The following is a 10,525-nucleotide window of genomic DNA, read 5'->3' on the forward strand; positions in this document are numbered from 1 at the left end:
CTAGAGACAATCTTGCATATAAGAATTTGAAACAAGACGTTTTTCTCATGCTAAAAATGAATTATTATACTGCATTAAAAGTATCACATTACTCTTACTATATAAACTAATGTGATAAATAATAATTTTTTTAACAAAAATGCAAAATAAATTTTCATTTTCAAGAAGCTTGTAAAGAATGATTGTGTTACCATGAAGACTTTTTTATGTTCAAAATATTGGACACTATGATGGTGCTAAAGAATTAATCACATGTAGCATATCAGATACCAATTACAGTTCCCATGATACAACTCTGTTCATTGTCTATGATTGCTATGGCTCAGAACAAGTACCTACTTTTGACCACACATTCCAAATCTGTAGGAGCAATGCACGACAATAAGACAACAATTTTTGGTTTGGTTTTTCCACATTTTACATATTTCTTGTTGCTTTCTACAATTGATCTCACCGCTACCAATCACTCAGGTCACGTCCTCTTCAACAGGAAACCCAGAATGATGCCAATGATGCCAACAAGAACTACGTACATGAATGGTATGCCGCTGGCGCTGCGCCGACTGCTGGCTTGGCGCCTCAAAAGCTCCTGTCATGGAACATTCCAAACCAGTTCATAGTTTTTTCATGATTATATAAAATGCAGATAATTGTTCTATTATGTCATTATTGACTTCAAACATTTAACCATCATGCCAAGTGATGACTACAACTTGACTGCACTACTAATAATACAAGCATAAAAATGATAAAGAATCTCAACTCTGAAGTGTTCAGAAGAGAAGAATATAGATAGAATCAAGAACATATAGGACCTAACAGGCATCATGGTTTCTTAGCAATCAAAAGATTCAAAACATATCATGCATTGAATAAGTCTTCCTTCTTGTTAGGTATTAAAGATCTTACATCGATTAAAGATAAGATGATTTTTTAGTATATAAATGAATACAAACCTAACCTTACAAGCTGGTTTTGTAGAGTTAAATTAAGTTTAAAATCTACTTCTTAACACTATAATTTCAATGAGAAGAGTCAACTGCAGGAATACAAGTCATATAAATAATTCTCCTTTCTATTTTTCCATCGAAGGTGCTAAAATAGTTAGGCATAGAAAACTATAAGCAAAATGTGAGGAGATTGATTAAGGAGGTGGATTATTTAAGGATGTTCATTAATTTTTCAGGGTTGATTTTGAAACTATCCAACAACCATACTGATACACTCAATTTAGCAAAATGAATAATAGAACTAAGCCTAACAAGAAACTGACCAGAAGCTTTGAAGAATCACACAGTAGCATATTTTCGATCAGTTATTCAGAGTTTTCTATTTATTTTGATGAAAACAAAAATAGTTTAGAAACAAAAAATGGAACATGTTCCTTTTGGTTCCCATTTTCCCGAACATTAGTCACTCAAAATCAGACAAGGATTTTGAGATATTCTGACACACTTGGATTCATGAACACATGGCTAAGATTAACTAATCTTTCCCAAATCGTAAATTCAGACATACTGAGATGGATATTGAATTCAGTTCATCCTACTAATTGAATAACATAGCAAGAGAAAACAATTAGAAGCATTGAAAGCATGTGCCATCATAGGAACATCATCTAAAGGGAATAGAAACATTCAACATAATACATGTATATACAGGCTGTAATACATTTAGATGTATTTTCAGAATGAATTCCATACCAGTTCTTGCTGAAGTCTTTTGTTTTGCTCAATAACATGATTCCTCTCCTCAGTTACCTTTGAAATATGAGTTCTTGCCTGAAACAAAACAAGTTCAAATGAGCACAAGTTTTCTTTCATTCATATATCCAAAGCTCTTCTTTGAGGCAATTAAGATAACTTCTTCAATAATAATATGAATTATTTGAATCAATTCACTTAAAAAAGTTTATCAAGAGGAGAATTTAGAAACCCAGAGAAAATTACAGCACCAACAGGCTATGAAATAAAGATTACTGTTAAAAGGTCAAAACAGGGCTTCCAGAGCTCATATATTTAAAAACATTAGAAAGGTACTTCCAACATCTAAAAACTACATTAGAGTTATCATTATATTTGATGACATATTTCTACAATAGCATGCAAATTGGTCCTTCTGGTTTGGGATCAAAAGGAGATGTTATTGCAGGCATGTTTGGGTTGGGGTAACAGGCAACAAAAAGCATTAGCTTCTCCCAAATTAAAAAATATTATGTGCCCCACAACAGAATGATAGAAATTATGATGTTAACCACTTTTCTTTGTAATTGAAGAAGAAAATTATAATTGCATGTTACCTCAAAAGAAATGTCCTGATGCTCACCCCGCTCATTGAAAGCTTTTGAAGCCTACCGAAAATGGCCACAACAATTAGTTAACCATAAAGATGAAAAATTGTTTAAAATATATGCAAATCCACTGGTTACATACCGCATTAAAGTCCAAAGCATTTGAATGCCCATTTTCAGACACAGATGCTCGAGGTGACGAATCTTCATCAGATCCTTCTCTAACAGGGGATGGTGGTTGTGGAGGAGCAACATAAACAACTCTCAACTTGCACTCTTCAACATCATGACCAGATTCTTTATTGAACTATATAAATGAGCACAAGAAAACCATAAAATTAAGCACCATGTCACACACATGTAGTTATTCTATCAAGAAAAAGTGTGTAATTTGTCAAATGGATACCATTTCTGGAGTGATATCTTTTGTGGTTGCACCAGGGCTTGCAACTACACTCTGAAGAAGAAACTTATCCTTGCATTGCATGTCTGGAGGTGCCTCCTTTTGAGCTTGCATTGTTACTGAAAACATAAGACACTAACAGTCAATACATAGAATAGTTACTAAACAGCGTGAATTCAACACTGTAAAAGATTTTATACTATTGATCAGTTCAAATCATCATTGATATGATTTTCAAGAAAGTTATTATGAAAGTCAAACAAGCATACCATGGAATTAGTGATTGGTTTGCATTGTCAGTGCAAATAATGTTTATTCAAAATAAAATGGTACAGAAATATGACAAGAAAAAACAAACAAAAATCAATAAATCAATAGGGTATAGCAAAACTTAACCAACAAAATTACAAATTTAAAATAGTTAAACATATATAACCAAGTTGCAGACCAAATCAAGCAAAGGAAGATTCTCTTAGCATACAATTGTGCTTTTTTGTGTGGAAGAGGGAGGAGACTGAAAAGGAGCAAGGGAAGACAGAGGGAGAAAAAGAAACCTATGACATCACATGTAGACCTAGGCATCACAACTCCAGTGTTAGGTCTAACACAGTATTTCTTAGGATTTGTTGTCTTAACCTGCAAAACCACGAATTTCACCCCAAATCAAAATTAAAACTCTCCACAACACAAAATTAAAAAGAAAAGAAAAATACTACCCTTAAAATAGATATAAATTAATTAAAAAAAATTAAACATCAGAAGTAAGTCAGAAAAGGAACACTGAGTAAAACTGGAACCTTGAAAGCCACATAGTTGTCTGTCTTGTTAGACAACTGCAAAGAGCATGAGATCTGCTTCCTCAATTCAACTATTTTCACAAACCCGAAACGCAGAAAATTAAAAAAGAAAAATTAGAAGAAGACCCAGAGGCAGAAAAGAAAGGAAAAGAAAAAGGTTTAATTTGCAGAGGAAAGTTAAATTTTTTATTGATTCTGAACAGGCTCACAGGGGAACTGAAGCTCCTGGGGCTGTATTTGGAGGATCTCGGCGGAACTCATGGCGGAGGGATCGGCGGAGAGAGAGATCAATGTCTGTTTCCGGCAAGCGAAAACGGTTGTTGTAGGTAGAGAGAGTCACAAATTGGAAAGCAAAAACGTGCGACACTTTGTGTCTGTCTCTAATCTTCAGAAATATTTTACATACAAAACATCGAATTAAAGGGCACTTTCGTCCTTTCCACCTTCAAAATCATGACTATGTTAACTGGTCCCACATTTATGACTGAAAGACGAACAAAAAAAATTTCTTCTAAGAATTGCAACTCTAACATATTAATTAACTTGAAATCTTCAAATAAAATTTATTATTTTATTTTTATGGTCAAATTTTAGTTTTCACTGTAAATTTTCTGCTATAATTACCAAATTGAATACTCGTAAAATTATTCTAAAATTTTGGTATTAAATTTATGATTTAGATATATTTTTATAATATAAATGTTTTAGTATTATAATAATATTTTAGCTAAACTGTAATTAAATAAAAAGAAAACTAATTTTTCTTTTATGATTCATACTTTTATTTAAGGTTCTGAAAATTTATAAAGAATTAATTCTTACAATTATTAAGTTTTCTATTATTTGAGATATCTTTAGAAGTCTAAATTGATTATATTATTAAAGTATTAAAATAATTCAAAATTGTAAACTTTATTTGGTAAAAATGAAAAGTAAAATTATGTTTAAAAAGTTAAAACAATATATAATGTAAGTTCATTTGTAAAATTTTATTTTTAATTTATATATAAGTTTTAATTTAAATTTTAAAGAGAATATTCGATATTTTCTTTTTCGTTTAGAAGTATTTATTAATGTTGAATGTGAAGTAATAATGTATGTGAGAATCTAGAAATAATGTATTAGATGTGATAAAATGTTTTAAACATTGAGATTCGTTTATTTTAATATTAAAAGTTTAAATATATAAATAAAATTTTAATTAACGAGTTTTATTATCTAGAAAATTATTATTTCTAAAACTCTTTTTCTAAGGACTCTTTACTATCTTTCTAAGCTTTTTTATTCCTTGTTCATCTGTTTCAAGATTAGAGAGCTCTTAACTGATCACTAAGGCAAGGTCTTCAAGTCTATCTAATCAGTTCTTGCAAAAGAGCAAGTCACTTTATGCTTTTTTTTCTCTAGTTTGTGTGTTTTCTTATGCAATTGAGTATTGTTCTATCGCATGTGTCATATGAATCTTCTATAAGACTCACTCTTGATTAGTGGTGTTAACAATATGTCTTGATCAAGATGTTGTGGTTTGTAGGAGCAAATAAAGTTTCTTAAACCGAGAGAGTCATTTTGGGATCCTTAGAGTAGTTGAGCTTCTAACAGGTAAGGGAAAATAATTCTCACATTTTACATTTTTTATATGTGTTGGAAGTCCCACATAGACTATGGATAAGAACAATTTAGAGTATATATGTTGGTGCAAACCTTACCTTACAAGTTGATTTTATAGGGTTGAGTTAGGCTTAAAGTTCATTTTTAACATGGTATCAGAGTCAAGTTCTTTTATATAAAAAATTTCACTACCTCTGTCATTGCACATCTACCGCCATCGCCTACACTAGAGCTCTATTTTCGACCGGCAACCATACGATTTTGATCTCACCCTGTCTCCTTTAAGGCAACAATTCAAAACGTCGTGGTCTTTGATAACGGTTCAAAAACCGTTATTTTTACACATAAATTTGATATTAAAGACACCCTTTTATGACTTAGAATTAGCTTGAAATCATGAATTTTTCTTGAAGTTAAGAATAAGAGAGTTAAAGGTTGTTTTCTTGGTTTTATGCTTGGATTTCTCATGATTTGGCAGGTTTTATCTGGAATTGAATGAAGGAAGTTGAAGTAGATAAGAGTTGGACTCAAGAGAAGGTGGAAAAGTGAAGAAAAGAGGAAATGCAGCCACCGCTCAGCGCTGAGCGCCAGTTTCAAAGGGGGATTCATTGTCAAACGCTCAAGCGCCAATGCTGAGGGGAGAATTAGAGTATCACATTCACCGCTAAGCGCTACCTACCGCTGAGCACTGGCCTCTTCAGTTTTTTCTCTGCCAAACGCTTGGGCGTCAACGTTGAGCTTTGTCCTTAAGTGTCGTACCCACCGCTGAGCGGTACACCAGCGCTGAGCGCCAGTCTCTTAGGCCTGGGCCAAAATAGTGATATTTTTCTGTGCTATATATTGACTTGGATGAACAAGAAGGGGTATCTTTTGATAGAAGGAGACGCAAAAACACTCTTTTCACCCCTTGGAGGAGGACTTTGGATGCGGGAGCTCCAATTTATCAAATCTAGGGTTTATCTTTTCATTCTTTTCATCTAGTTTCACCATGTTTATGGTGAACTAAACCTTCATTGTTGTTGGGGAAACGATGTAAACCTATTGAAACTGTCATATATTGAATTATTGCTTTATTCATATGTTTTCTTCTATTAATTGTTAGAGTTTTTCCTCCATTATATTTGCATGCTTTGTTTAAGACATTATTCAATAGTGTGATCTTTGATTCTATCTATATGGACACATGTAGGTAGAGCTAGACATGAGGGAATTCTCTCGGGAGCAATATTACCTAGACATAGGGATAGGAGGACCGATTGCCTTTAAGCTTATGTGCGAATTATATAATGCATGAATAATTGCTAGGGAGACAAGACATTGTAAACTAGTGATTAGGAGTAGGCTCTCTTCACGAAGACATTGGGATTAGGGTAAATTAGATTGTGACATTAAAATTAATAAAGAAAATAGAATAAAGTAAAATTCGTAAATATATGAGAGTGGAATAGGATAAGTCGGAAACCCCAACAATACCATTCATTTATATCAATCACATGCGTTATCTTCTTGGTCAATTAATCAAAACTTTTGCATGTGCATGTTTAATTTTCATTTTTTTGCATTATAAACCCTAATTTTCGTTATTCAAGTCTTATATAATCAACAAATCACATGAAAGTCTAGGCCTGTGAGTCTCTAGGGAAACAATACTTGGTCTTACCACTTATTATTACTTGATACGATTTGGTACACTTGCCGGAGTCTTAACAAGTTTTTGGCGTTGTTGTCGGGGATTCGTGGTTTAGCTATTCTAGTAGTGTGATTGTTGATTAACTTTGACTTGATTTTTTTTTGTTTATTTTTGTTTGTTCTAATAAATGTTTTCTAGGGTTTTGTGCCTAATGTTTGCACAATGCAGTTTGGACAAGAGTTTGATTATATGGGCACTCAATTATGTCAAGATAATCTCAATCACTGGTGGGAACCTCAACAACACTCTCTATCAATGGCAAGATTGGAAGACACCTTTCAACGAGTTATGCAAAATTCGGTCTCCACTAAGAAAAGTATTGAAGCAACAGTCAAAAGGATGGAGATACAGATTGGTTGTATAATTGAGAAATTGGATTCTAGGGTTAATACTTAGGTTAACCCTAGGGAGGAGTGTCAAGCCACCATCATTGAAAGTGACAAAATTTGTGATGAGGAAAAGATAGAGAGAGATGAGGAAAATATAGAGGAAAACGAAACAGAAAGGTTGAGTGAGAAAGATAAAGATGAAGAGCAAGAAAAAGAAGTGGTTGAGAGAAAAGAAAAAAAAGAGAAAGTGTGTGAAAAAAGAAGAAAAAAGTAAGAGAGAAGAAAAAGAGAAAATCGAGAAAGAAGAAGCGTAAGAAAACGAGGATGAGAGGAAAAAAGAAAGAATCATTTGAAAAACCCCTTCCTCATCCAAAGAAGTATCATAGAAAGGAAAAAGAACTTAAGTGCTTTATGGAGATTTTCAAGAAATTGGAGATTAAAGATCCTATGATTGAGACATGGAAACAAGTCCTTGGTTTTATCAAATTTATGAAGAAATTCAGCAAAAAGAAGAAGAAAAAAAAGGAAAGAATATCAAGCAAGGAGAATACCAACACTTACTGATGGGTGTTTGAGCTTAATTGGGTCAAGCTAGTGACGTTAAAAGAGCGCTACCTGTTGGCGCAAATCGACAAGTGTGCCGAGTCGCACAAGTAATATAAAATGGTAAGACCAAGTATCGTATCCCAGAATACTTTCGGCGCTCAATAGTTGTGTGAAAACAAGATTAATTAAGACTTAAAATAAAAGAGATCATGGGTTTGGAGTGCAAAAATAATAAATAAAATAAAGATTGCAATTGATCAATGGAAAAGGAGAACAAATATGAACGGAGGTTGATTTATATGAGATGGATATGTTGTTGGGGTTAGATTTCACCAAGTTCCCTCTCATGTATATAAGAATTCTTTTTTATGCATTAATGCCAACGTCCCTCACTAAATCACTTAAACCCGATCCCTCGATAAATAAGCCTGTCCCTAATTACCAGTTCATACAATTCCTAGCATTCCTGGTAAAGAGATGTGAAGATCGAGAGGTTAAGACGACTAAGACTCATACCCTCATCTTGAGAAATATAACCCTTAAGAGTAATTCAACAAGAACCTGAATTGAAATGAACCTCTCAACACTAATGCAATTCATAAATAATGCTATTGTATAAGTGTACCAGATCGTATCAAGTAATAAATAGACAGTAAGTCTAGATCGTTTCCCAAGGTACTCTTAGGCCTTATCTTTCATGTAAATTGATTGCATAAGACTTGAAAGAATAATAATTTTGTATTGTTAATGCAAATCTAAATCTAAACATGCAAATGCAAATTGAATCAATTGGCAAATAAAAGATATGAATGAATGGAGTTGTTAGGGTTTATAATTTCATCCTTATCCACCCTCTTATATATATTATTCTTATTAAATTCGCTTTATTATCAATGCCATGCAACTTTCTAGATTACTCTAAACCCGATTACCGTTAAGTCCCTGGCAAGTGTACCAGATCGTTATTAAGTAATATAAACGGGTAAGTCCGAGTATCATTTTCCCAAAGGACTCTTAGGCCTTAACTTTCATGGAACCTAATCGCGTTAGACTTGAGAAGAGAATAAATTTGGTGGTGATATGCAAAGAAAAAAAATAAACATGTAATGCAGTTGATTAAATAGGTTTTGAGAAACTATGGATGAATGGTGTTGTTAGGGTTTACAATTTCATCTTATCCACTCTCATATATCTACTCTTCTTATTTAATTCACTTATTTATCTAATTTCCATGCATACTTTCTTAATTACCCTTAACCCAATCTCTTGGTGAAAAGATCCTATTATTAATTACCGGTTTGCTATCCCTAGCCTCCCCTAGTAACCCATAATGCAATGCGATCTGAAGCAATTACAATTGACCGTCCTACCCCTATCCCTAGGCGATATTAGCATAATCAAGGAATTTCCCACCAGTTCATTGTTAAAGGATTGGCAAGCGTACCAAGCCTCTTGCCGCTCTGACCGCTCAGCGGTCAGTTTTGTTGCTGAGCAGTTTCCCTCTAATCGCTCTGAGCGCTCAGTAGACCATTCTGGCGCTCAGCGGCTTGCTTGACTTTTCTTTTCATCATTTTTCTCCTTCTTTCATGGGTCTAAGTCCACCTTACTTAACTTCCATCTTTAATTCATCTAAAAACCCTGCAAAACAATGCAAAACAAGCATAATATCACTAAAACCAACTTTTGACTCTCACAAGACACAACTAAGTGTTTTACTTGATTTAAAGCTCATTCTAAGCCATAGAGGGTGTGTTTTACTATCAAATTTAAGCATGGAAATAACGGTTTTTTTGACCGTATCACAACCCCAAACTTAGAACTTTGCTTGTCCTCAAGCAAACAAGACAAAACTTGGCTTTCCACTTCTTCATCAAATAATTCACTATTTTCAAAACTCCTTTTTCTCATGACAAGTTATTATACAATTCAAATTTCAGTGGAATCCTACAAAGATGCATGCATGCTTTCAATCCAATTAGTTCACATAATCAATCTTTTTTCAACAGATGTTTCATTCATGAATGATTAATCAACTAAACATAGATATAAACATGGATTTAACAATTCTCACCAAGCAAGTGTTTCACTCAATCACTCAAGTGTTTAGGAGGTCACTCTACTCTCTACTGTTCACATGTCACATAAAATAATATTGTCATTCATCTAAAACAATCAACATCTTTCACATGCACATGTCATCACAAGGACGTTTTCCAAGGCTTGTATTGTGGCTGGACTAACAAGAAAATTGGTTTTTCTGGAATACAAAATTCTTGAGTTAAGAGAGTTTAAATCATCATTCAAAGTTCAAGCACACTCTCTTTTTAACCAATCTCACTCATTCCCAACTTTTCCCTTTTTCATTTTACATTGAGTTCTTTTTACATGCATAAACTCTTTTCTTCTTTTCTTTTCTTTTCACATGCATTTTTCTTTTTCATCTTTTGAACTCAATGCTTTCCTTTTTCTTTTGCCTTTCATTTTCCCCATTCAACCCCAAACTTGAACCTTTTCAACACATATAATTATTCTCAACCCTAACTCAAGGTAAATCAATTCAAACAAGGGTTTCCATACTGTTTAAGGTCAAGGTTTAAAAAGGGTATATCATTTAAAATTCTTTGGGTAAAAATTTGGCTAAGTAAGGGCTTTCCAAGCATGGCCTTGATCATATGACATACACATGCAATTCAATCAATTATCAAGATTAAGTCAATACCATTCATGATTCTCTGTAAACAGTGCACACAACAACAAAACTCTGAAGCTCAATACGTCACATAATCAGGCTTTCTCACTTCTCACATGAATCCTGCTTAGCATCAAAATCACAATCATGAATCACTTACTCATCTGTTCACATAG

At 33.3% G+C, this 10,525-nt stretch overlaps 1 protein-coding gene across 1 annotated transcript; it reads right to left on the reverse strand.

Moving 5' to 3' along the window:
• Positions 1–200: 200 nt before the first annotated feature.
• On the reverse strand, positions 201–3,885 carry LOC106754469 (vesicle-associated protein 1-2). Its single transcript, XM_014636484.2, has 8 exons — positions 3,700–3,885; positions 3,491–3,561; positions 3,248–3,329; positions 2,697–2,812; positions 2,433–2,597; positions 2,300–2,350; positions 1,704–1,781; positions 201–589 (listed from the first exon to the last, which is right to left on the reverse strand). Exons 1-8 carry the CDS (start codon positions 3,749–3,751, stop codon positions 473–475), a joined length of 732 nt encoding a protein of 243 aa, XP_014491970.1. The 5' UTR covers positions 3,752–3,885; the 3' UTR covers positions 201–472.
• Between the last annotated feature and the right edge of the window lie 6,640 nt (positions 3,886–10,525).

The sequence above is a fragment of the Vigna radiata genome, unplaced genomic scaffold (assembly GCF_000741045.1).
Source record: "Vigna radiata var. radiata cultivar VC1973A unplaced genomic scaffold, Vradiata_ver6 scaffold_288, whole genome shotgun sequence".
Taxonomy (NCBI): domain Eukaryota; kingdom Viridiplantae; phylum Streptophyta; class Magnoliopsida; order Fabales; family Fabaceae; genus Vigna; species Vigna radiata.